The sequence below is a fragment of the Pleurodeles waltl genome, chromosome 9, assembly GCF_031143425.1.
Source record: "Pleurodeles waltl isolate 20211129_DDA chromosome 9, aPleWal1.hap1.20221129, whole genome shotgun sequence".
NCBI lineage: Eukaryota > Metazoa > Chordata > Amphibia > Caudata > Salamandridae > Pleurodeles > Pleurodeles waltl.
The window spans coordinates 98538141-98565842 of NC_090448.1; the positions used below are offsets into that span (position 1 = coordinate 98538141).

Genomic DNA, 27702 nt, shown 5'->3' on the forward strand with positions numbered 1-27702 from the left:
TTGCTAGTCACCTACTGTATGATGTAGTAGCATTAGTTGACAGATCGAGTTCACTTATATACAAAATACATCTGTCCAATAACATCTGAAGGCCCACTACGTTACTTGACATTAAGACGCAATTGTCTGCATATAACAATGCAGAGAGATGCTTATCTGTCTCCCTGGGCATGCTAGCCTCTACTTGTAACAAGAATTAATTAAGATCATTGATATATAGACATAAAAGAATGGACAGCAGCATGCATTATTGCCTAACACTACTTCTTATTTTGATTCACCATTAGGCCCATACCTAATACACCCTGTGACATTGGCGGAGGGGAGTTGGCACAGAAAATGCACATTTGAAGGGTCCATTCCCATTTCTAGCATTCTTTCGCATAACTTTCCTCGGTTAACACAGTCGAATGCAGAGCTGAGGTCCATAAATGCTAGATATATGCATCCATTCCTCATCGTGGCATACTTACTGATTATTAGGTGAAGGTTCAAGCATTGGTTTATAGTCCCCAGACCCCTTCAAATCCCTTACTGAGCATCAGAGAGTATGCCCTTTCCCTGCTTTTCTTGATTTGACTGATCTAGTAAGATTCTGCCCAAAACCTTAGCTGTGGATCCAATTAGAGAGATGGGGCATTATTGTCCACTTCTTGTAGATGGGGCCAATAATAGAATTAGAACAAGATTCAGAGGGCCTACACCTATTGCACTCCTCAATACGTTAAGTATTAGAGGGGCTCATAGTTCTATGTTGTATTTCAAAGGCTCAATCGGCACCCCATCTGGTCCTTGTTCCTAGGTCTTTGTTCAATCACAGATACTACTTCTTGAATAATTGGTACTTTCCAAGGTAAGTCCTGCCTAACGCGTCCGGCGCTATGCTGTGATCATGCACCTTAGGAAAGTGCCCTGCCACAGAGTTCAAGTCCTTGGGAGAGCAAGAGAGAGTGAGTAGTCCGGAAGTTGACATAGATCGAAAGGTAAATAGGAAATAGGAAACAAGTTGAAAATGACACAAAGGTTTCCTGACAACCCAGCAAAGGGCCATAAAAGTCCTATATAGGGATAGTTGTTTTTTGCCAATGATGTTCAAAGTTCATAGAGATTGAGCAGTGGTCGCCCAACGCTTTTAATGTGTAAGTGCAGTCATGCAGAATTGACAATTATTGGTCTGCCTGTAGCACGAGGAGTTTTCTGCTTTACCGACTGTGATATTGTTGCACTGGTAGCATGCAAGCCTTTTGTGTGTAAGCCCAGGCCTTGCTTAGCCTTTCCTCGAAATAAACAAATAAAACTTGTGTAATAGATGTTCATGAAAGGCTCAGACTCATCGTGCTTAACTACGGGTACTTTGTGTGTTTTTGCAATTGAGAATTTTGTATAATTTGAAAGGGAAAACTAGAAAATTTCACAAAACCTCGACATTTTATACACTTTTATTGGACATAATTGATCCATGGGAGAAGATTCTTTGGGGCAGAGGCCAGCACCTTGAAGTCACCGAGTTGGTACAGCTGAGCTATGCTAGTGTGCTGACATTTATATTGTAAAGTCACTCTGGAGGTAGGGAATGGACCAGTGGCAGCACTCGGGAAGACAACTACACAGAAAGGGCAAATAAGGACTGAACCATCTCCAAACAGCAGAAGTGAAACAAAAAAATAATATATATGGATTTTCGAAGCCGGAAGCAAGGATACAGCAAACACCAAGTAGGAGATGTATATTAGGAATGTGTAAGTATGTTACTAGGAATGGTGCATGGGAGAGTCTGGTAAACCTTATTTGTTGTGAAAAAATGTGTTTCGTATTTCAAGAAGGTACTGGCCCTATAGACAACATTTCACATACATTTCTACATATCACTGTAAGGTTTGTCGTTTATGAAAAGCATCAGACCTTTGAAACCCCACATTCACTGGAAGTGCGCGAGTCAGGCCTCAGATGTGAGTGAACATACTGCGTATCCAGTTCCCTCCCTGCTCTCTTACTTACTGAAACCTGTGTTCTGTCATCAATAGCTTCACTGACCTGATTCATCCGCCTCAGAAACCGCACTATTCTCTGGGGATAAGAGACAGACGTGTGCCGTCTCCCCTCCGGGCAAGAGGCAGTAGGTCTCGGTCACGCGGCTCCAGGCTGGGTTGGCGCTCTCACTATAGCAAAAGTCTTTAGAGCTGGCTCCCAGCCTACAACTCAGGAGCACATACCCCCTTTGTCTATTTGTGATCACAGCTCAGCAGCAAGGCACTTAGCGAATAGGAAAGAGAAACTGATGAAGGACTACTGCACTGACAGTGCTTGCCCAAGATAACATGAGGTTCTTCTTCTATGCCTATCCCCATTAGGTGGCCTCTTATCAGAGGCCGGCCTCCCAATGACATCTAGATGGCCTCTTTGAGACCTGGGATGTCCATAGGATGGGTTGCATTTCTACTCCGTCATCCTTTCTAGCAGTGCCATCATCAGGCGAATTTAGTCAAGAGAAAGTATCTGCAGGAATTATCCATTACCCATTTATGTCTTTATACAAACAATCTTGCTATCATATGTGCGCGTTCTTCACAAAGACAGTAGTAAATCTTGATTTGCAGAGTGCACATTTTACACCTATCTACAAGTGTAAATTTAGCACAATCTGGGATTAAAAAAATCCCACACAGATCTGTAGGAAACTTTGTGTCCAGCACAGGTTTCCATGTGTATTCTTGAAAAGGTCATGTGTCATTCTATCAGGAACCAATCCCTCTGTGAGGAGTTTTCCATAGCAGAGACAGGGAGACCAGCATCCCATGTACAAACACATATTTTAATTCTTTCAGTCTTGTTTTCAGTATTAGTATTATTATATAGCCCTAGTCTAGAGTAAACGTTTCTATAGTTTCCAAGATGGAAAGTGGAGGGAGAGGCGTTTGTAGGTGCCCACAAACGTCCATGTTCACTGACTTCCAAGGCTATCTGCTCCTTAGAGTACTTACTTTCTCCTACTAGAGAGATTTATGGGAGTTCCCTGAACGTGCGGCTAAGATCCTCGCGCACACAAATAGTTTCACCCTTCACCTTGTGAATTCTTAAAAGGCATAAAACAGGCAAAAGGCCCATAAACTAATGTTTACAACCAAATTACCTTTGTGAGTAGGACTATGTGTATATGGAGACATAAACAGTTGTTCCTTAACTGTGTTTCAGAATCTGTGTTTTTGTAGTGCATGTTTTTGCAGTCCTTGTTTTACATGTTACCACATAATACCCCCATTCTGTGAGTCCAGCTTTTCCATATCTTTCGTTTTAATTACGAGCACCCAACGTGTTTACAGATTTTTTCAGATTTCTTAATTATCACATTCAGTATCATCATAGCCCCCTCCAAAATATGGTCACCTGCATACCTCTTGACTATGCACTCCTTGTCACACAATTACTTCACTGTATGAACACCCACTAATTTCATCCATCTGACTATATATGAACGCTAAATGTATTCTCCTACCAAAAAAATCAACTGCAACACATACCTCATCAAATGAGCACTAGTAAACGGACATTGTGCAGAAAATACACATTTGCATGATTTGGTTCATAGGTGTTCATCGTTTGTGGTACCAAATGAATATGATTCTTTCTTTATTTCTGCTTTATTCTACTTTTTACTGTGCACTCTCTATTGGTGGGTTTTATATATTCTTTAACACCACAGATGATTAGAATGATGCAACTTTCTTTTAGTATTAGGATATCTTTTTTGAAGAAAAGCCGATTTTCTATTGCAATAATTTTAAAACATTTCAACATTAAAATTGACCTTGCTGAAAGTTAGTTTTATGCATACCTTTGACAATAAATCAGTTTTCATGAGGGCTCCTCGAAAAGTTAGGAACCAACATCCATGCCTTTCTAAGTGATCTATCAACCTGCTTCCAGTGGCTAGGAACCAACATCCATCCTCTACTAAGGGTTTGATCAACTTGCTTCCAGTGACTATTGAGGTGACAGACATCTCTAATACTTGTGAAATTGTTTCTATTAATCATTGACTGATCAACCAGGACCCAAGTTCAAATTCAAAGTTCAAATTTGCATTTTGCAACCCACATGCAGCTGTCTAAAGCTGAACACCGACAACACTGAAATCATTAACTTTTGGAAGAGCACATTAACGTGGGATTCCACCTGGTGTCGAAGCGAGCTAGGACTGACACCCACACCAAGAACTTCGAGATAATCATATCTGCAAACTCAACACAACCACCCAAGTCAATGCCGCCACCACCTCATACTTCCATACCCTGAAGATGTTGAGTAAGATTTTCAAATGGTCAATCAGCAACTGGAAGATCGTCACACAGGTCCTGGTCATAAGCAAGCTGGACTACAGAAACATTCTCTATGCTGCGATTGACAAAAAACTCACCAGAAGGCTGCGGTCTGACCTCCGTGACCAGAATCACTCTCCATGTCCCACGCAGCCCTCACCTCAGACCACACCTGAAAGAGCTCCACTGACTCCCCATTCACAAATGAGCACAATTCAAGATCATTATCTGCACAATTAAGGCACTACATAACAGTGACCCAACGTATCTCAACAATTGTGTCTGCTTTCAAAAACCTTTAACATACCTCCGCTCACCTGGACTCCTACATGCACAAATCCCACAAATACAGAAAACCAGTTCTGGAGGTCAAGCCTTTTCCTACATCCCTCCTACAGCATAAAATGACCTGCCACTACACATAAGAGCCTCCTCCTAATTTCTTGAATTCCTCAAGAAGTTGAAGACGCAGCTTTTTGAGTAGTCCCATTAGGCCCTAGGTGTGCCTAGACTCGCACTGGCTCAGCGCCAGGATACCCTCCCGGTTGATAGTACGCTCTACAAATTTGCATAAAATATCAATGAATGAGCAACCTTCAGTACTCCTTCTCAGAGTCAACAACTAATACCCCTCCCTGTGAGGGGTAATCCAGACTTTTCCATATTGTTTGTAAAATCTTAACAAGTAAACAGTCTACTCCCATTTTCAATGACTAACCACTCACAGGGCTTATTTTGTAAATAATCAAATGCTAGGTCTAAAGGTATTTCTCAGCATGCAGGTTGCACTACCAACCGGAACTGTTATCACTTCCACCTTCCTATATATGCACTCCATTATAAACATCACAATCAACACAAACATTGCAGTTTGGACAATTCCAGGCCACCCAAAGATGTAAGTATGGCCCAGGCACTCTAGAAATATTTTTTAGGTGTGGTGGATTGTCATAAGCAAGTGCCAGTATTTACAATTAAGCATCATCAATCACCAGCATAAATTAAGCACTGAGCATTTAGCTCACCTCACTACTAATGAGCAACCTACCCATATCCCAAATGAGCGGCCGTTCAATTGCTATCCTACTGTGTTAGCAAACAACACAACTCTCCTTCGAATGAAAATTCAAAACCTAACCCAAGGAGTGAGCAAGCATCACCTGTCCCCAATAACTGAACACCCACCTCCCATCTGATGATGGGCGAGAGGTCATACCTCTATTCACATTGAGTTAGCAAATGGCCCCTCGCCAATTACCTAACTGCTGCAATTCTCTCTTAGGTCCTAGATTACAAGTAAAGGTGCTGTTAAGCGCACCTTGTAAATAACGATACCGTGGGATTTGTTGTTCATCGGGTGCAATAAATAGCACCTATTACGAGTTATTGGGGACTACTGTGCGGATTTTGGTTTTTAACACATCAAAATCTGCATGGTACCCTAAATACTGTACACGTATCCTCTGTTAAATTTCAGCAGGTTTGACTTGACAAAACGTAATGAATTTGGGTTATTTAACGCATCTGATAACTATCGGATGTGTTCAAACCAAACTTGTAATTCCATCTAGTGTGTAAACAGAGTTTTATGCACTGGATGGCCCTGTTTATGCACGGGACGCAATTAACTGCCCAGCTTGTAATTAGGGCCTTAGTGAGTAAATTTCATCCAGTCGACGGTACAGTGATCATCAACTTTGATCCATAAATTGGAGTTTTATGCTGTATAACTCAATTTTCTGATCTGTAAACTTTTTAAGTAGTTAATAATTGTAAAGGAGCTTCATTAAATTACTTGTGAATTTGCTAATTAATTACAGCTCGCTTAATTAGTCTGATAATTAATTTAACGAAATAATGGTGCTTTGAAAAAAAAAACTATTTTAGTTAAATATAAAACGCATAGGAGGAACTGTACATTGGCCCAGACCTTGGCAAAGCCTCAGAAGACGTGTACCGCTGGTTTATGTCACAGATCAAATATCCACTAACAATGTAGAGAATCTTCTAATTGGAATAAAATATATATTCCATTTGAACAAGATATTGATTGAACGCTTGTTTTTGGTGTGATTTCATTCAAAGATTTCTGCATGTTTTTGTGTCAAGACCCAGGGATTCTGAAGCAGCACTGTGTACAGTCACAGATCATAGTCAAGATGAGGCTAGAAATTAAAGGTAATGAGGAAACATCATCTTTACATTAGACAATGGGAAATCACATCTTGTGTGAATTTGATCAATTCGGGTACTCTTGACAGAAGTGAGGTTAAATGTTGGCTATTTTGGGAGGGGATGAAGGATAAAAACCCACAACTTTCAATCTCGTCAAAATGACTACTTACCACTCTGTTCTTTTCTTAATTCATTGCTATTCACATCTCAGTTCGTGGGCACTGATTTTATGCAATAACCTGCCCCAGGTGTTGGACTAAAAAAGATATGTGAAGTTCCAGTGTATACCTGTGCAAGCCTATACTAGATCTGCTTTGTATTTCTGCTGTTGTCTCTTGGAAAATCAATACCAAAAAAGGTTCACGTGTAAAGAACTGAAGAATGTATTTTTAATATCAGTAATACGGTGAAAACCTTGTTAAATTCCATTGGTGCATTACAGAGTCTTGAAAAAGAAGACAAGTGGTACATATAAGTGCATTGCTGTGCTGTGAAGAGAGCACAGCAATTGCAATTGGTTTCTATATTACAAACGTTTTTCACTTGGTCACGTTAATTATATAATAAGGGAAATACCTGTTTGAAATATCACTTTGAATAGGTGAAATTTCAAACTGGAAATTGATATTCACAAAATCTCGAGATCTTTAAACATAATGCGGATACACAAGCATAGACTCCATGGCTCAGCTTCAATTTTATACTAACCAGCAATATATTTTTCAACCAATGAGGTTTGGCCTTGTTTTTCGGCACTTCGACTTTCAGCCCTGGAAACTCAAAAAGATGTGCTCTCTGCTATGCAGATAGACATCTCCATCCACGTCTCTCCCAGTGACATACCTGAGGAGCTACGAAACCTCCTCATTTGAGAGATATCACCAGCAACAAAATAATGGTAATCCCATCTCAGAAACCTCCTTTTATGATGGGACAGTACACAATACCAATTCTACTGCATCTCAAGGGCTCCAAATGCTTTGGCCTATTAACTCTTGAGAGAGAGATCTCTCCAACAAAATATATGTACCTTATGGAAGAAACCCTGATGCTCAAGATATTACCTCTTCATCAGCCCAAGCAAACCACAGATCTACATACGGCCCTGGCTACAGAAAACCAGCGCTCAACTAGACTCACTGCAAAATTCAAGTAAAAAGCAGATGCTTCTTTAAATTATTTTATAAAATAGAACTTTACCTGCAAGGCCCAACATCAGCAGCTGCAACACCAGCATTTTACATAGCAAACTCATTTTCACTGGATGGGTGTCCAGCAAGGCCAAATGCAATTGGTCCAATGTGAAAGTCAGACTTCCTTACGTTCTTCCCAATCTCTAGTCTGTTGAAAAGAGAAGGAAGGTTAGCAAATCTGCAGGAGTGTTAAATAAAGAAAGAAAAATTCAGAACCAATGTCAACAAAACATTTGTATCCAAAAGGTATTTTACAATAGTGCGACACAGATGTTAGCGAGGTAACAAACTTAGGGCCTGATTTATGAAAAGTTAGAGCTGCCTTTGCTTCATTTTTTGACGCAAAAGTGGGGCAAACTTACAAAATATAATTATATTTTGTAAGTTTGTGCCACTTTTGCGTCACAAAAAAAGATGCACATGCGGCACTAACTTTTCATAAATCAGGCCCTTACTTTTTAGGCAGTATTTTTAAAGGCAAATCTCCCTTATTTGTACATCCCTTATGTGTCATTACTAGTGTTTCCCACTTCAATTATCTTTGAACTTTGGACGTGTCCCATCAGAAGCAAAGCAGACATTCAAATCAAATTCAATTTCTAGTTTCATCAAAACGCAGAAGAAGCTTATCAACCACAAAGAACGGCAGAACTGGTGATCTCAGAATCTCTTTACAAAGGCATTACGAAGCGTGGCAGCTAAATCCCCGCCCTGTGAGACAGAATCTGTTGGCACCCATGTACCTGTCTCAAAAGGGATAGCTGAGGCTGGGATTCTTGAATCGTGTCGATGCATAGGCTGTTAATGATGGCAATGCTGAATCTTTCAACTGGTGGCACCATCTACAAGCTCAGAATTTCCATTATGGTGAAAGCAAAGGATAAGCACAGACTGGCCAGCTTCACTCTCCTTGTCGAGTGATGACTCCATCTTCTATCACTGGTTCTCCTTATTATGGGATAATATACATAGGGAGTGGCGGTCATGAACCTACCTCGTATGGGACAGTATGTGCTGAAGCAGGCTCTCACTTAAGGAGAATAGAAAAGACAGTCATTTGTGAATCTCACCGCCCAGAGATTGTCTCATCTACCAGCCCTGGAGCTCCTTTCTAAGGGATAACATGGCTCGACACCTGAACAGTATGACGATTAGCATACTCTAGCAGGCTCAAATCTGATTCCTGGGGATTAGGATAGGAAGTCGTCATTTATTGACCTCAAAGTGGGTAGCAGCTTCGAATATTAATAATGAAATCTGTACCAAATTGGCAGGATTGAACCTGTCTTAATGAAGTGGGACAGAGATGTTACCCAAGGTAGTGGCTACAGAGGAATCCACAGTGTGGAAGTGGAAACTGTCAATGCTACTTTAAATCAGAGGATGAGAGCTGAAGCTCTCTCACTGGAGCGTTCACGGGTAGACAGGCATCAATATCATGCACAGGTGAGCATAGGTGGGAAGATGAGCTCACAGGTTTGCAGTTTTGAATTGCACACACTGGCTGTGCCAAAGGTGCTAGATCTGCATGTTCTCATGCCACAAGATGGCACCATCTGTGAGTTCTGTACCTCTGCTATAATACGTGCCACAGCCTGTCACTGGCACTAAAGAAACCAACTGAAGCATGTTCACAGACGTTGGCACTTATAGGGGAAGAGAAAAGTTGCCAGCTGTTAATAATGCCACACATCAATGGTGGGTGTCATAGGGTGGCAGAAATGATGATCACTTGAACCTACGCTTGCTGACCATGATTCTAACACATCATAGGCACCCCGGCGCAACCTTAAGGAGATGGAAGAGATGGCAGGATCGGAAAGCCGTTTTCAGCACTGGTATCGAGTTTCTTCCCGAGGATGGTTTGGTCTTTAATGACGACACTCTCCTGTGGGGGCACGGGTGTCTGAAGCTGCAAATGTCAGCCTCGTCATTATAAGTGCCTTTTGCCCTGGTGCCAACAGGAACAGATGGCACATCACATGCCATACACTGAAAGGTGATTCAGCCGTCTGAACCTCGCCCAGAATTCACAAAGAAGTCTGAATTTAACTATTTTTATTTTTATTAATACATTTCAAACTAAACGGAGTATGAGGGATTTCAACCATGCAGCAAGCTTTATTTGACTTGTTCATAAAGGCCGATGGGCAGAAACAAGTACATTTTATTAGCTGAATACGAGTTTAAAACTGTACAAAAATCACATGAAGGAGCGCGGCTCACACATATTTCAGAGGTAGAGCTGGTAAAGCAATAGATCAGTATTAACATGAAAAATAACACAGCAGCCCATATTAGAACAAAGGTTCTAGTCTCACATCACAAAAACAAAGAGTTGTTACACTGAAGTACACCCTCCCGCCCTCCACACACTGTCAACTTACACTAAAACCATGTGATAATATCAAATGTTCAGTTTGAAAACAAATTATACGTTCAGGGATCCCACTTGTATACAAAAGGCAGTATCTAGGAGAAAATGATCATGAAATGGTGGAGGTACAGTAAGGGCCATAAAGGGCAGACACAATTCACCCCCTAAATAAACGCTGTCTCCAAATCAGTATTGCATTATGGGTAGGGAGACCCTGTCACTCTTCCACCTCTTAGAAAATTCCCTAATCCTTCCTATAGTCAAGTCCCATTTGGATTATTGACGTAGAATCTATATCGATCTAAAAAAAACAGAACTTCAAAGAATACAGAAACTCACATCCCGTCTACTGCTTGTCTTTAAATGATGACACAGCTCCATCACGTCCACTCTGAAATACCGCTTCTGGCTTCCAGAGAAAACTTTAGAAATCCTTTGTTCTATACATTTGGGGCCTGACTCACAAAGGTAACCTTACAATCTCGGGCACATATTTATAAGGCCATTGCACCTCTGTTGCCTCACAAGTGAAGTAACTGCGGGGCAAACCACAAAATCATATTTATGAGGCCACGTAAAACCACTTTGAATGGCCTCATAAACTTGGGGTAAGGTAACTCAGCCCAAACTGCTTATTTGCCTTACTCTGCATTAGTGAGGCGCTCAGTGGGTATAACCCTTATGCCTCTCCAGGGGATCAGTAATCAATAATTCTCCTCATTTATACCTATTTCTATTTGTGCTTCATTATGCAGCACACATAGAAAGAGGAAAGAGCTCCCAGTGTTGTTTTTGTGCTGGAAGGTATCTCTTCCTGCACAAAAACAATCCTGGATGCAAAGCGGGCACCCTTGCACAATGGTGCAAAGGTTCCTGCATTGGTGCTAGGCTGCCGAAATGGCATTCCACTGTATTCTACTCTATGCCACTACATTCTACGACACTCAAATCTATGACTCTCAATTCCACTCCATGCCTCTCTATGACACTCTAGTCCACTTCCTGACACTCTACAACCCTCCACTCCACCCTATGACAATCTAATCACCTCCACTGTATGCAACTCTTCTCTATGGCGCTACCATTTAGGCATGCTGAACAGCAATCACGCTGGTGTAGAACATAGCTAAAACACATTGGAAAAGCCAATAGCTCTTGCACAGGCGAGAGCTATTGCCTTTGCCAATGCTTGTTCAGTTTTTCCTGCCATCACCCAGAAGATAACTCTTTTGGTGCCAGAATCTGACAGAGCTGATGCTTGTCAGTGTGCAGCCTTTAAACAAGAGATATGGCTCCTCCCCCATCATGCCTACTTCAGCATTATATGTCTTACGGCGCATAAATGCTGTTTGGCTGCTATGTACTTCCCTTTGCCTTACTTTCCCTCTTGAAGCACCATCACAATTGGCACAACCTAGCAGCCCCGTTGGCAGCATAAGACTAATGACTTTATGCTCATGGAGCCTGTACAACCATCTCACTCACTTATGGGTGTTTGAGGGTTTCATGGAAGGTGGATGCGGATAATTGCGTCCATGCAATTTCACAGCACTGTGAATGTAAGCAGTGCTTAATTTGAGCCATTGGTTTCCGGTGCGTGCCACTGGCACTTTTTTTTAGGGTCGGCACTTACTTTTCTGCCCCAAACATTTACTGCAAGCAAAAGACACATTTATTGGAAAGATACAGAGATAGAAAAATGAACAAGCGTCACAAAGTGAGAAAGCAGAAAGCTGCAAGATTGAGCTGAAGGGGCAGGGAGTGGATTTAAATGGATTAAAGAGGCCTGAGATGGCTTCAGGACTATACTGCCTCAGTATTCCATGCTCACACATTTAATTGCAGCAGCCGCGTTCTTTCAGAGGAGAGCTTCGTTCACTGGCACATTTTTATTTACAAATTAAGCACTGATATGGAGCCTTTTAAAATTACTAGAGCATGTCTGCATTCGGTAAAGCACATGGCGGTGATCCAGTTTTGTATGGGGATAACTTAGAATGCAGTCGAAATCAAGCAAAAATATGTATTTGGAAAGAGGAAACTAGTTCTTCAGCTTCCCTCAGAATATTCTGGAATACATTTAATTTCTTGCCTGAAGTTAGAGTTATTTTTCAGAGAGGATGATTGACTGCTCAGTGACAGAGGGTCAGTAAATCAGACTTTCCGGTATCTTTCCTCCCCAGGAGGCGTTTCACAATAAAACACGAAGTTAGGAAAGTGTCTTCATTGTAAGAATAATTTATATGCACTCATCCCTTATGCAAATTAGGATATTCAGATATGCAAATATATACCTGCATGAATAGGAAACAGACAGTGAGCTGCACATGAATAAAGAAGGATGGGCCAGAGTGAGTAACACTGCAAGCATACTGTCGCACACACACGTTTACAATGTGTATACACACACACATCCACCCACCCTCCCTCCACCCCCCTAGATGTACATGCACATACACAGAGGTAACACACATTCATTAATAATGTAAAGCAGACACATTGGACCAACATGGTTACATGCACCAACTTCCCATTCATGGTAATTTTGCTTACTTGTGCTTATGAGGGGATAGGGCGCACATACACTGAAACGCTCTAAACGTACAGCGGTATAAAGATCTCTGCTGACATAGCTAAACTGTGCAAGCTGCACACACATCTTCATACACACACTAGTATTGTGTAACCCTTTCTACTGTTAGGCCACCACAATGCTGCGCGCCAGTAACCGACATAAAGAAAGGAACACACACACAGATATCAGCAGCTGTAACGTGGATGGTGTTGATATACATGCCAATATTTCAAAACAGGAAAGAAATGGATGGTGAAAAAAATAAGGGCAATAAATATTACTGCTAAAATGAGTACCGAAATAGATTGGTATAGCTACTGAAATTATTAGGGATAACTACTGAAAGGGCAAAGGACATCTACTGGAAACGTCGTGGGGATGCACTTAATTTGGAGGGATTCGTTTAAATTAATATGTATGCCAATTGAAACTGGCAAAACACCAAGCAAAGTGGTCTAGCACATCTATTGAAACAGACAAGTCCGTCGTTTGAAAGAGAAAAGGATGCCAAGTGAAATCTGAAAGGCTGTTAAGTGAAGCAGCAAAGGAAATCTATCTAAGGATTGCTACTGTGACAATTCAGATAATACCTAAGCGTGAGGGTTGGAAACTGAAGGTACTTTCAAAAGGAGCCACACAATATATGTGCCGTCGTCTGCAGTAAGAAGTAAATTGCCACCTTTGCTCGATTTTATTGAAACTGAAAAGGTCACATCAAAACATAGTCGAACCATATTTTGTGTATTAAGTGGGGAATTCTTTCGGTTTTCCTTTTATCCTAATATTCCAGCAGGTTGCAAAGGTTGCAAGAAAAAGAGTTTGCTTAGGATACAAGTTTTAATATGTGCACGTAGTAAAAACAACACCTTTCAATTGTTATGCGATGCATGCCCTGAAATCTACTAGTCTTAAAAGCTAAAATGATCTTGAGTGGGAGGAAAAATCTGAGGTCTTTGCTTCTATTTTCGTTGATCCTCTTACATCTCAATCCCATAGTATCAGTTGTCCCCATGTCCATTACTACACCACTAGGCAGTCTTGAGTTTTTTAATAAAAAGCACTTTATATAGTGTGATTTATAGCTCCACCCATAATGGGAATCTGAAACTACAAATCCCAGAATGCAAGCCAGGACTAGCTTGAAACCGACCTTTGTGATACGGATCAAGATGGCAGCCATGACCCCTCTGACATACTATGTTATCCAGTCACTTTCGCTCATTCATTGGCCCCATTCGCTTCTCTTACCCTCTTGAATCTCAGTTTTCTGTCTCACTCCTGCCCCAGGACCCTTCATGCCCTCCTTCTCGTGCATGCCTCTCCCTCCTTCCACGTTCTGTATAATCAGCGAGGCAGATGAGACTCTTGCATTATACAGCACACGAGCAGGAAGCTCTAATCAATGAAAACTAATAATGGCTTAAGTGACTGATTAGGATAATTCATAATTTATTTGATTTGTAAAAGCTCCTCTTCGAGCCGAGAATTGATCGGTCATGTTAAGGCTCCTTTTAATGCAAATTCAGCAGGTTCGGGACCGCTGGAAGGTGAATAAAGCTGTTCTGCGCGAGCTGCGCCCGGAGATGACGCAGCCACTTCTGTTTCCCCACACACTACTTAGTGTCTTGACATTCCATGATTGGAGCCACTTACATCTCCCGCTCTCGGCTCAATAATGCTCATTTTTTAGTTCTTTCTCTCGCCTGGTTTTCCCACATGTTTTTCTTGCGTAAATAAATGAACTCCTATCCGGCACCTCACTGTCTCTTCTGCTTCCAAGCTGGGCGCGCCGAGTGCCTGCTCCAGGAGGAAGGTGACCGCCAGGGGGAGCTGAGAGTCGTGTTTTATTTATGAGTGGGAGAGCCGAGTCAGAGGCGAGCCAAAGGTCTGGCTCGGCTCTTAAGTCCTGTGCACGAGCCAAGCCCTGTAAATATTTGACATGCAAATAATACACCAAAATAACATAAAATATGAAAGGCTCTTCAAAATTCAAAAAAGTGTATTTCTCTAACATGAGGACGCTTCAACATTAAAATCTCACATTACAGCACTGCACTGAGAAGTACTTAACAGTGATAGGTTTTAAATGTGAACCTTTAGTGAACTTAGAGGCACACCAGTTGTTATTTAAACCCTGGACATGGCCCAGATCTTTATAGAGCAACCTTATAGTCTATTAAATCAAACACAACATATCTTTGCACAGCTAGCTTCTGAACTCAGGTAGTTGAAAATGCTTGCATAGAATAAAAAGGAGTTTTAGTGAAATAAAATATTTATCTAAGATCACACAGTTTAAGTGGGGAAGACGTGATTTATCCAGGTTTTCTGCTTTCATATTTATCTATTTGTCTTTCATTTTTTATGCTAACACTTTTTTTTACCTCTTTGTGCAGAAAGCGCAAACTCGACCCGAAGACATTTTAGCTTCTTTATATTTGCACCAGTCACAGCACACACAGTCACATTAATATTTTTACCTATGGAGAGACTAGGTAATTAGGTGATTTGCTCTGTCTCACAGGATGTTGAGCCAAAGCTGAGACTCAAATCCGGTTCTCCAGTTCCAAAGTCAGCAGCTTTTGCTATAATACCCATCCTGGCAGAGTAGAGGGTGGCCAGCAGAAGCCACTTGAAAGCTTGACTCATTATGGGTCCGATATTCCTACAAGACCTCGAGATGAGGCAGAGCCAGGTTTCAGGCTCGAACCCGGCTTGAGCTTTCAGTGGCTCTTCCGCCTCTAGTTTAACCGCACTAGACGCGGCTAGGTAATTGCACTAAAAAGTACGTCAAAGGAAGGGTAAACCACTGTGATGAATAAGCAATCTCATATATAGATGTGAAAAGATATAGGTCCAAATGAAAAAGGAGTGAGTAGAATATCAGCATCAAGAAGGTGAAAATGTAGATTAGTCATGTGTTGCTCTGCTCATCACTCCTCAGAATGTCCCTGCCCAAAAGTCTAAGGGCATGACTAGCTGAAAAGATGGCCAATCAGCTGTTCAAAACACTGAACACCACCCATGCTCATTTCCTTATTCCATTGTGTATTCCTCTTCTCTCCACAAAACGGGCACCAAGGGTCACAATTTTGACTCTCTTTGGTGGAGGTGCAGGTTTGCCCATCCCTGGTCATGAATGAGATGCAATATATGGGACATCAAGCTCTTGCATCCTCACTTCTGAATGTGATAATGCCATCCTCCATGGCCTCCTAGGCTCCACACTGGCACTCCTTAAGAGAATCTTACATGCCACAGCTTGTCTTATCCACGGGTCTAAAGAAATTCGTTCTCCAATGGCAGTCTTAACATGTGGTGTCTGAGTTTCACAGAGTACAAACTTTGGATCCCTCACATCAACAGAAACAGCAGTTTACTCTAATCGTTCCTGCAATCGGAAATGATTACCAATGTTATCCATACTGGACAGATGGCATGGTTGGAGCAAAAACAACTTTTATTTTCGGTTGTGCATGTTCAAGGCCAGTTTAAGAAGGCATCCAACTTCAAATGTCTGTGGATCTGCTCAAGAATAAAATAATTTTTGAAAACTCAAATTTGACGTCTCTGTGCTTCCCTCAAGACAGTGGCACTCAACATGAATCTAATTAAACAGATGTCTATTCTTTTATTTTAGAAAACAATTAGATGCTTTACTCTCAACAATGAGGCAACGCTTAAAAAAAAACACAGCATCACATCACTAAAACACTGCATCCCTCCCATTAGCTACAATTTAATTATTACTTATGAAATGCTATCATTCAGATCTCCGCCCTGTTCTTACTTTCCATTGTCTTATTCCTCTGAAGAAACAGAGTTTGCTTCACGCTTTGTTCCAGACTTCATGGTGTCATAAATGTTTTTTATTTTTTATTTATGTCTTATTGTTAAGAGCAGTTTTTTAAATAAATATGCATTAACTATCCACACGTCATCTTCCTCTCTTATTACTCGTTGATTTTAAAGTTGCCTTTGACCACATACAGCTCTCCGCTGCCTTTTTGCTAGGTTTACACTATAGAAATACCACATACATACATACAAATATAAGGGACATATTGAGAACAGAACATGCAAGTGTCACGCTTCAGTGTTTGGGACTAACTTTCCGGTCGATTTAATGAGCGACCTGTGTAGCACCGTCCTACTTTTCCGGCATCTTGTTGGAAATAAATTGAAGAGACACTGTTTGTGCGCGGGATGTATCGGACTGGCGGGAGGTGAGCGAGTATAGTGAAGATTGTGTATGTTAGTGGGGAGGGGAGCAGTGGGACCATCAACCAGGGACTAGGGATGTGACAGCTGACACTTCAAGGCAATGCTCATTAAGTTATGACACTAAAGATGCCGCGATCTGAAGATCTTCGAGTGGGAAATCAGTTGTTGCCTCCCCCCTAGCGTGACAGCTGTCATCCTGTCACTAGGAGGGGGCCGGCCTCCTCTCACTCTGGAGATGTCTCTGCAGCAATGACAGGTGCACAGCTTCCTAGGCAGGAATCAACACGCTCCCTGGAAAGTTGACGATGCATCTTCTCCAAAACTTTGTTTTTATTTCTTTAGGGTGATGCTGCAAATGTCAGTTTGTTTCGAAGAGTCATGATGTGGCTTCCTTTGCACATGACTTAGGAGTGGCCCTAGTGTGTGTTTCTTCTCCCATTTCCCCTTCATCAAGACCAATGATATGACACAAGTGGGGATTCCCTCCTATAGTAAAGGTATATGAATTGAAAGGGCACAAATACCTGGGTAGCTCTCCAAGCAAGCCCTCACTAAGGCATCTTCTTGACCAGTAACATACCCCATCTAATTGCACCGGGGTCATCCAAGATTGCACAAGGTCCCACTGGCATATTCAAGATGCCTGAAAGAAAACAGTGCAACAGGCTCTAAGGGGATGATACGCGGGAAAGTACCAATTGCCCTTTGTTTGCCTCTGTTCTGTAGCTCGTTCTGAAATCTAAAGGACATTTTAGCAGATGGTGTTATCTGTCAATTAATTATCACAAAATGACAAGTGTTAATTTATGGGGTCAAAAGTGACTTAGGCTTCATCCAAAAAGGTGTTATTTATCACAGATTCAGTGCAAGAACTTTATTTGTGTACACTTGAAGTACCTTTCAATAAAGTTACAACACTTATTGGACATCCTAGTATTCATTCTGTTGTGCCAAGAAGGTTGACTGTCTCTAGCTTATAGACTCCTGTTGCAGGTTATTGCTTTTACCCTGTGCATGATCAGCATCTCTGTAGCTTCTCGGTGTATTACTCTAACAGTATTTTTCTAGGACCTAAAATCAAGCACATTACTTTCCTCCACTTCTCTCAGAACTTTACAGCAAAGTGGTACCAGGAGATGGTGTCAACACTTGACGTTCTAGGCAGCTGGACTGAATCTCAGCCAAAGGCTGAATTTAATAAAGATCTTATATAATGGGAGGTTAAGGGTCACTGAGATGTGGGTAACTCAACACTAGTTATGAGACGTAGCCAGAGTCTACTCTCTTATGACGTGGTTAGACAGAAGGGTGTAACATGATCTGGCGAAGTGATGGGCCTCATTGTACATTCCAGGAAGTCACTCTGTGACAAGTGACCAGCGGTGGTGCTTGAATAGGACAGTCACAGGGCTTTGGACGTGAAAGATGAAGCTTGGAAAGTGATGAGCACGCACAGTGACATGGGTCAAAGCATGGTTGTAATGGGGTGGAGAACACCGTTCCTCAGAAGATCAATGGATTGCTGGAAGTTTGGCTTAAACATAATAAACAACACAGATGTCAGCAGAAGCAGAACATGGGCAGTGCTTCCTATCCATTGATTGCAAAGGCTACGCGTGCTACATTGACTGAATCTATGAAACCTGTGGCACATCAGGTGTGTTGTAAAAATACCAAGTCTTATTAGCAATGCATCTGTGGCTAATTTCACCCATTGTGTATTTGTAGCCCTTTAACTGTGCATTTTCTTTTACAACATGCTTTCTAGTCAGCAGCTTCAACCCATTCATAACTTCCAGTTTCACAATGTTGTGGCACGGAGTCACATGTACTGACAGGAGGAATAGCTTCCGTGGCCCAGACCATCTTGCAACAATATGAAACTCAAATGCTGCCTTCCACAGCGGCAGCTTCTCCACTATGGCAAAGGTGCATTGCCCCCCACACTTCACAGAGCAGCAGCAGCAGCTGCAAACCTTTTACAGCGAAAGAATAATAAACTATGTTTATTGTCCTTTCGTTGTTAAAAGGGGTGGGGCCATATGGGATGATGGGGATGAGGGGAGTGCACTCCTCTCAGTGTGCGTGTGTGTTTGGCCAGCCATCTCGGGTTGGCCAAACACACATGTGCACTGTGGTCTCTCCAACCTGGCACTGTGTTGCCAGGCTGGAGAGAGCAGGAACAGGCTCCCAGTCTGCCTAGAAGCGCCCTGGCTGGGCGCTCCCAGCCAATCCTAGAGCTGCTCTGAGTAGCGCCACGACTGGCCGCAGGGCAGGGTAGGAGCCTGTGCCTGCTGAGGAGATGGAGGAGCGGCGGTGCGGTGCAGCGCACAGGTAAGTTTTTTCTTTTATTTCCGAATTTAATGTTTTCGTTCCCAAACCCCCCAACCCTCCTGCGCCGCTCCGCCCCTTCAAAGCACAGCGAGCCGCGCCTGGCCTCCCATTGCCCCTTTATCATAGTCTACATTGAACTTTCCATTGTGCATGCATTTATCTGTCAAGCAATCGGCAGTAAGATATTTAACACAGTCCGTTGGACAAGAAATGTTACTTACTCACTCACTCAATCTTTCTGTTCTTTGTAGCGGCACCTCTCTGATCAGTGCTCTTCAGTATCTGCAGCAGAGACATGTGTAACCTGTAAGTTCGAGCCCTGGTCTATGAAGCAGTCCTTCATTCGTTTAATTTGAATAAGCTTTAGTGATTGTTCGTCATTGAACTTGTGTAAAAATCATAGAGCCTGCCTATCGACTAAAATAAAATACAAACATACTTAAACAAGAAGCACCATCCATTTATATCAGGATGATCACTAGAAACATTTTCAGTCTTAAAAGTCGTAATATCCACCCTTCAGCCTTGCGGGATTCACATGGATAAAGCCAATTACTCAGAAAACCGTTCCAATAACACCACTTCTGTTGAAGGCAGTGCTTAATTTGTGCTTGTTATTTCCGGTGCTGAGCACCGGCAGTTATTTTTGAGGGGCGGGGCTTATTCTTCTGTCTCAAGCATTTGCTGCGAGCAAAAGACACATGTGGGAAAGACGGAAGAAGGGAGAAACAAAAAAGCGTCACAAAGGGAGAAAGTAGAAAGCTGCAAGAGTGAGCTAAAGGGGCAGGGAGTGGATTTATATGGATTGAAGAGGCCCAAGATGGCTTCAGGATTACGCTGCCTTAGTATTCCGTGCTCCCACAGTTAATTGCAGCAATCGCGGGTTTTAAGAGGAGGGCTTTGAGCACCAGCACGTTTTTATTTACAAATTAAGCACTGGTTGAAGGTATTAATTAATAGTGTTGTTGAAGCAACCAGTGTTATTTATTACCACAACTGGGCCCTCGTTTTTTTAGTAGAGGCGTGCAAAATGAAGTATTTTTTCACTGAAGTGCAAAATTGCCTTTTAAGAGCAAAATGTGTTTGTGGATCTCTCCTGTGACATTTATCATGCGAGCACCGACTCTGCAGACAAAAAGTCCTGCAAAATACTGGTTCTAGAAGAAAATATCTTAAAAAAATTTCCTACAATTTAACCAAAACCCGAAATTGTATGTATTATGCAGGCATGATTAGAATGTCACCCGGGCGTACTGCTTTTTTCAACATAATTTACAATCAATATGTTTTTCACTTACTTAAGCAGTTTCGTTTCAGTACTGAGGATTTCCAAGCCAGGTAATAGGGCAATAATTGTACTCAGACCCATAAAGCTACACTTTACAAGTTGCAGTCAAGGGGCATCAACCAATGTCAATCAGTGTCACAGCTCCCTCCTTTACAGGTCTGAGAAGTGCTGTGTTTTTGGCAGTGGAGCTTTTTCAACCAGTTCCACTGTTGGACTGGTGCAGATGTGGGCCCTTAAAACCCAGTACAGAAGGCACCACCTCTTCTTTATTTCAGTGACAGCACTAAAAACTACAACAACTTTTCATCTTTGTTTGCCACTTGCAGATCCACATTTTTTCACTCATCATGATAATTTTGACTGTATTTGCTGTTGCAGCTCCTTGCACCCATGCAAAATGCCCAGAGACAGCTAGGATCCTCCACTGACTGTCCTAGCCTCTTCAGCTCTTTTAAGTTTGGTCCCAATCTGGAAGCGGCTGAATCTGCCTTCTGCAGATTCAAGTTCTAGTCAAAGGATGCACATGACTGTGGAGGAAAACCTTGCATTCTGTGGATCTCGGTTAATGTCCAAACTACCATTTGAAGATGCCATATGAAGATGAGGGGAAAACAGGGTGTTTAAGTTTATCAGTGCTGGTCTACTGGCTTTCATGTGCAACGGGCAAACAGATTGGTTGGATAATTCTCCGGCAATACTTGTTTATAAACTGAGAAGATAAGAGGCAATAGTTTGGGGGCGCATTGCTCTAGAAAATCTTTATTTCTGTGTCGGCCCCTTAGATAAAATTGATTACTTTTCCAGCGGTTAGTCACGAGTGTTTTTCATGAGAAACTTGGGGCCATAATCTTTTCTTGAGGGCATTGTTTGTTGGCTGGTTAAAGAGGTCTGGAGTTTTGGGTACATTTTGCCACCAAAAGGAGCACTTAAGGTAAAGCTGCCAACTTCGTCTCCCATGCCAGATTTAGTGGACATAGGCTGGTTATCCTAATCCTGTGTTGACTAAGATGTGAGAGATATTGGGTAAATATTAGCTGTTTTCATCCTGTGCCCAAAACACACAAGAAAGGAACGAATCCTGTTTTTCCCGTCCACTGGCATGCCCGCTACTGTAGATGATGTAATGACGCCTGCACCAATACCTATTCCACGTCACCCCTCTCTAGATATTGCACCCCCTTCACCCCTTTAGGAGATGTAAAGGTCCAGATACATGTACTCATGTCCCCAAGCTTCCACTATATGTCACACCTGGTCATTTCCTGATAAATTGTCATCATCCTTGTGGGTTCATGCCTCTATATATATTCAATGTCACCCCCCACTCCCCAAATCTATAATATCTGCCCTGGAGACTGAGGTGAAATAAAATGTTGCTGTTAATGATCAAATTGCGGTGTGGGACGTGCTTCTTTGACTCAGTCTCTTAAAAGCTCAGCTAGTTGTACCTACAAACTACGCTTCCTTCACATTTAACAGTGTCCTGCCTGCAGAAAAACAGCAGACAACAAGGGTAGCAACAGAACCAATTAAGATGTAGGTAGTTTTTCTGAGATAAAAAATTTAGGGCCAGATTTAGATTTCAGCAGACAGGTTTTACTCCATCACAACCGTGACAGATAGCCCGTCCACTGAAATCTAAATCCATAGGAAATGATGAGATTTAGATTCCAGCAAAAAGGCTATTTGTCACCATTATAACAGAGTAACCCGTCCGCCTAAATCTAAATCAGGCCCTTAGACTTTTAGAAGAACTCTCTTAATTACTCAACCTTATTGTCCTTAAAAGGGCACCAGATTCTATTCCTATGATTTGCTGGAAAGAAGTGACCCTCAAGTGGTGAAGTTTCTGCCAACTATGAAGATCCCGCAGGTAGGAGCCTCTTGACATCAACAATGTGACTGTGACACAGTTTGCACTAAGATGGCAGAATAGTCCATCTTACGCAGCATCCAGACCTTTTTGGTGGTAAGACACCCAGTGAGATTGACCATTCTTCTTTAAACAATGTTGAGCCAACTCTTTCAACGTTGTCCAGTAATGCTGCTTTTGTCCTCTGACACAGGTTTCATAACAGAGTAATGGGGCATACAATATATTTGAACACTATATCCCAAGTAATGGGAGGCAACTTAGCCTTAGAGGAAATTCTACATCTAATCTCAAGTGTTGAAAATAGGACTGGTAGATGGCCCAAAGTTTGTGTATCCATTTAATGCTTTAAGGTTTGTTAATACTAACATTAGGCATGGTATTTTTGCAAACTATAATATTTCATCGACACGGTTGGTCACCCTCCTGCGGCGTTGGACTTTTTTTTAGTTCAATCCTTAGTGCATTTGTTAGGCTGCTGGCAATTACTTTGTACCTCTCTTCAATGCACTGCTTTTACATGTGAGCAGAAATGGAAATTATTGGATTAGGGAAGGCAATGATTCGATAAGGTATTGTATTTTGAAAGACGTTGTATTACAGGAGTTAAAAGGCGGCCTCTTAAGTTTCCCATGGCCGAGTTATTACATCCTTCTGATATTGATGAAAGCTTAAAAGATGCCCCAAAATCAATTGATATTTAAGACTGCAACATTTGTAAACGTCTCTGTGGGGAATACAACAAGCCTGTTAACACTCTTGGTATAGATCTTTAACCTGAAGATACCACATCAGTCGGATGGCAGGCCAAGCGGTACTTTAGGATAACGAGGGCGGGAAGTGCTTAAGAACAGAGCATCATTAGTTGCTGCTCAGATGACTGCAGCCCTCTCTTCTCCACAAACGGGGCTTCTTGTCCTCCTCTGCTGGGAACTGCCTGTTTCAATTTCTGTAACTTCGTCCTCTTCCTCACTATCTCACTCTGTTCATGTTGGAGAATTACTGAATTGTCACTCACTCTGACATTGTCTCCTAATCTTTGTTTTCTATGGGAAAATGCATACTGTCCTGACTTTGCTATAACTAGTCTTCTACCGTAGGTCTCCTCCTCTTTCAGTTTCTGTCCCTATCCATGCGTATTGCATTGCCTCTGATTCTGTCACTTGATTGTCACTGTCCTACCGCGGGGCCTCAGATTCTCTCTCATATGACCTTTCCATTGTTTCAGTGTGTTTTACTCTCTGTACTTCTCAACCACACATTCAGTGCTTTCACAGAGCCACTCTCTCCCTTCATCTGCTCTGTATCCCAACCCGGCCTCAGTATCCACCTTCCTCTTGCATATCTAAAAGAACAGTCTCATTCTCCTACATTTCTCTTCTATGTACCACAAGCTTGAGCTTTACTCCCTTCTCTTTAACCTTATCCAGCTTCACTCCTCTAAATCATCTCTACCACAGCTTCATTACATACTCCTTCCTTCTCTGCTCTATACCCCCAACACATAACTGCATACCCCCTATACTCTTTCTTGTTCCTGGAATATGGTTCTCTTTCTTCGTCTAGTCGATGTCACAAGTCACAATCTAACTAAACTCCCTTTCTCTTCAATATACCCCACGTCACGGTCTCCTCTCTATCGCTTCCTACAAAAGATCCTATTCAGAGTCTCACTCTCTAAGCTCTTTTTCTCTTCGACATACCTTGGCTCACAATCTCTTCTGTATCTCTCTCTCTACGTAAGACCCTATTCATAGGCTCTCTCTCCAGACTTCCTTTCTCTTCAGTGCACCCCAACCCGCAGTCTCATCTGTTTCCTTTTCTCTACATAAGACCCTTATCAGAGTCTCACTTGTCAACCTAACTCACGGTCTCCTCTGTTTCTTTTTCTCTACATAAGACCTTAATCAGAGTCTCAGTCTTCAACCTCCCTTTCTCTTTAACATACCACAGCTCACAGTCTCCTGTTTCTTTTCCTCTATGTAAGGTCCTATTTGTAGTCTCACTCTCCAAACTCTTTTCCTCTTCAATGTACCTCAACTCACAGTCTCCTCTGTATCTTTTTCTACATAACATCCTATTCATAGGCTCTCTCTGCAAACTCCGGTTCCCTTCAATTTACCCCAACTCACAGTCTCCTCTGTTTCTTTTTCTCTATCTAAGACCCTTTCATTGCCTCACTCTTTTCCCTCTCTGTGGTCCATACATTAAGTCAAGTTCAGTCTCAATCAATTTTATTTTTATATTCTACCTGGTCTCATTTTTCTTCCTTCCCCGCTCCATACCTCATCCCAATTAACATCTCCCCTCTTTAGTTCTATACTACAGCTGTGTCTCCATCCAATTTCCCATCCACACCCACAGCCTACAGTCTGATTTTCTACCCTTTCTTACTCCATACCATAACCAATTAGATCAACCTACTACTCTTCAATACTGTATACCCAAAATCTTTCTCTTCATATCCTCTTCTATAGTCCAGTTTGTAGTCTTATTTTTCACCCTTACAATGCTCTATCTTCCTGTTCAGTCTCAGTCACCTTCCTTTTTCTGCTTTGAAGCTCTAAGTCAATGACTCTATCGCCTCTGTTTCACTAATATATATTGCAGTGTTGCCTTATTTAGCTCCCGGCTCCTGCACCATACCGACAAAAAAGTGTTAAAATCTTACCTTTCACCTCTTTAATTCTTCTTTCACATTCTGCTCTGTGCGGCAAAGAAATTCACTCTCCTCCCTTCTTCTGCTTTTTCCACATAACTTCATGCCTTACATACCTGTGTCCACTGCACTATACCTGAAACCAGTTGCATTGACTCCCTTCATCTGGTCTCTACCACAACCTATAGTTTTGCCCTCCTCCCTTTCACTGTTTTCTAATGTTCAATCGCTTTCCATTATCGGCTCTGTAGTTCACCTCAGTCCCACTCTCTTCCATTTCTTTGGTCGCCGCTGAGACATATACAGGAAGCACCCTTGTAGCCATATAACGAATGAACCAAGAAATACGTATATTAAGGGCATATAGTTGCCACCAAAAGCCTAAAAAGAATAATTCTTCATCGTTATTTTTTTTTTTTTTTGACAAGAGGTACATGCAAATCTTGCTTACTTATTTTTCTGCAATGCCAGTTTACACAGGAGTAACCATAGCACTGCCCATGGTTAAGTGGCCTTACTGCCATTTCTTCTCCACCTCTGTCAGTCGTTTTGAACTTCTCTTCAATTATGATTTCCACAAACTATTTACATTACTTACAGATTCCTAGCTAAAATCATCATCAAACACACGAGAGAGGTAATTCCTCAGCACCTGATTAATACATTCTTTACTTCAGGGCGAGCATCAACCTGGCTCCCACGAGCAGTAGTTATGTCCTACTTAAATAAATCATCTTCGAATCCTTGTGACACAAAAGGCTTCAGGCCCATCTATCTACTCCTTTGCACAGAAAGTTACAGCTCTTACAGCTCAATATCCATCTTTTTCAGAGAATGAAAGGCTCTTCGAGGCCTGAGGCTATGTCAGGCATGAGTACAAATATTATTGTACCATTGGTGTCTGATGACCTTTAACAGTGCAGATGCAGAGGTAAAGGCTCTGATCTTTTAAATCCATCACCTGCATTGAAAATCAGCAATTCTCCCTCACCTGGTGGAAACTGGTACCCAAGTTACTGCCCGACGGTTTGTAGCCTCTTTCTTTTCTGGACAATGTAAAACAGGATCATCATTGCCCTTCCAAACATTTTCATGCAGGCTAATCAAGCCGGGAGTACCACAAAACCTACCCATATTGGACTGTTTTTATATTTAAGTATCCCCTTGCACTCTAAGGGCCTGATTTACAAGAAAGTGGCGCATTGGGGCCAAACCACTTTTCTTGCGTCACCCATGCCCCAAATAACGACACCATGGCTGAGCTGTATTTACAATGTAGCTCACCATGGCGGTCCTTTCCACAACAGCATCATAATCCATGACGTTATTGTAGTACTTTGCTGGATTAGCGCCATAAATTATGGTGCTAGTGCAGCAAAGCACTACGGTGGCCCATAGGTTACTATGTGCCCGTTACCTTAATGCCTGCCCTGAGCAGGCATTAAAAATGACAGAAAAAGTGTTGCAGTGAAATCTTGTCGATTTCACGGTGCTATTTTTTGCAGCCTCCCTGCGTGGGAATGCCCCCTTGCATACATTATGCCTGGTGCAGGCATAATATGTCTCAAGGGGTTACAAAGTGGTGCAATGCAAGCACTGCACCACAATGTAAATATGGCGTGGGGGTAAATGGCCCCTTTAAGGCCACATTAGTGTAAAAACAATTACGCTAGTGTGATGCAAGGAGGCGCAAGGGCCTTGTAAGTCTGGCCCTTAGTGTTGCAGCTCCCTCTTGGTCAGGATCTTTATGTATGCTGATTTCAGGCAGCTGGTTCATAATCCAACGAAATGGTCAATCACTTCTTACACCAGCATCTTCTAAGTAGTCTGTGAGCCTGGATGCCAGCTAACTTATCCTACTCTGAACCTGGCCATTTCAGTGATTCTACTCTCACCACTTAGCTCACCTTTTTGGGAGTCAATCTGAATCCACCGATAACCTCTCCCTATATAATTGATCTGGACTCATTTTGATACAATTAATTTTAATTCTGAGTTGACGGTGGAAGTCAAGGTTGCTGCATTGGCAAAGGCTTGTTTTTACCATCTTAGGCAGATGAATGGCGCTTTGATATTTTTAACTCTGATCATTGATTGTAACAGTCATTACAGCGCTATCCTGTCACAGTGATGTCCACATATTTGCCTCCAGAATCACACCATCATCCTGTACAAAGGCACTTAGAATTCAAGCTTGCATTCCTTGCACTAGTGTTCCCTACAAAAATATATTCCAATTAATTCTAAACTGGATAGACTTGAGAGTGTTCTTTTATCTAGATCTTATGTTCTTAATGGGTATATTTCATGAGCGAGCGTCAGCCCAACAGTTTCGATCCTGCTCCAGTGGGTAGCTTGACACGTCTTATTAACAATGTGGGTTGGAACCTTCAGACCCTCAGTGTTCACTCTGAGTTCAGCAACTTTTGAAGATCTACATTTGTCAGACAAAATAACTAAACTTTTTTGACTGGCACTGTTACATGCCCTTGGTAATACCTAAGTAAGGCAGTGGCTGGTGCAAACAGCATTTACTACTGTATTATGAAAAAAGATTTGTAGAGGTGATCATGTGCAACAGCAATATTTGTGAATACTTGCTGTTTTGTATTTTGTTGTAGTAATGATACGCTATTCTGTGTTTCAAATCAAGTCACATTTATTGTGCACAATTAATTAAACCTTTGC

At 41.9% G+C, this 27702-nt stretch overlaps 1 protein-coding gene across 3 annotated transcripts in view; it reads right to left on the reverse strand.

The window, feature by feature from the left end:
• The window catches only part of LOC138258996 (contactin-4-like), a 789032-nt gene that overhangs the window by 639960 nt on the left and 121370 nt on the right, over positions 1-27702 (reverse strand). For all 3 annotated transcript variants that reach the window (XM_069206362.1, XM_069206361.1, XM_069206363.1), the window contains exon 2: positions 7692-7832. In XM_069206362.1, the coding sequence (XP_069062463.1) occupies positions 7692-7746 (55 nt within the window). In that variant the 5' untranslated portion in view covers positions 7747-7832. The remainder of the gene's footprint in view (positions 1-7691; positions 7833-27702) is intronic.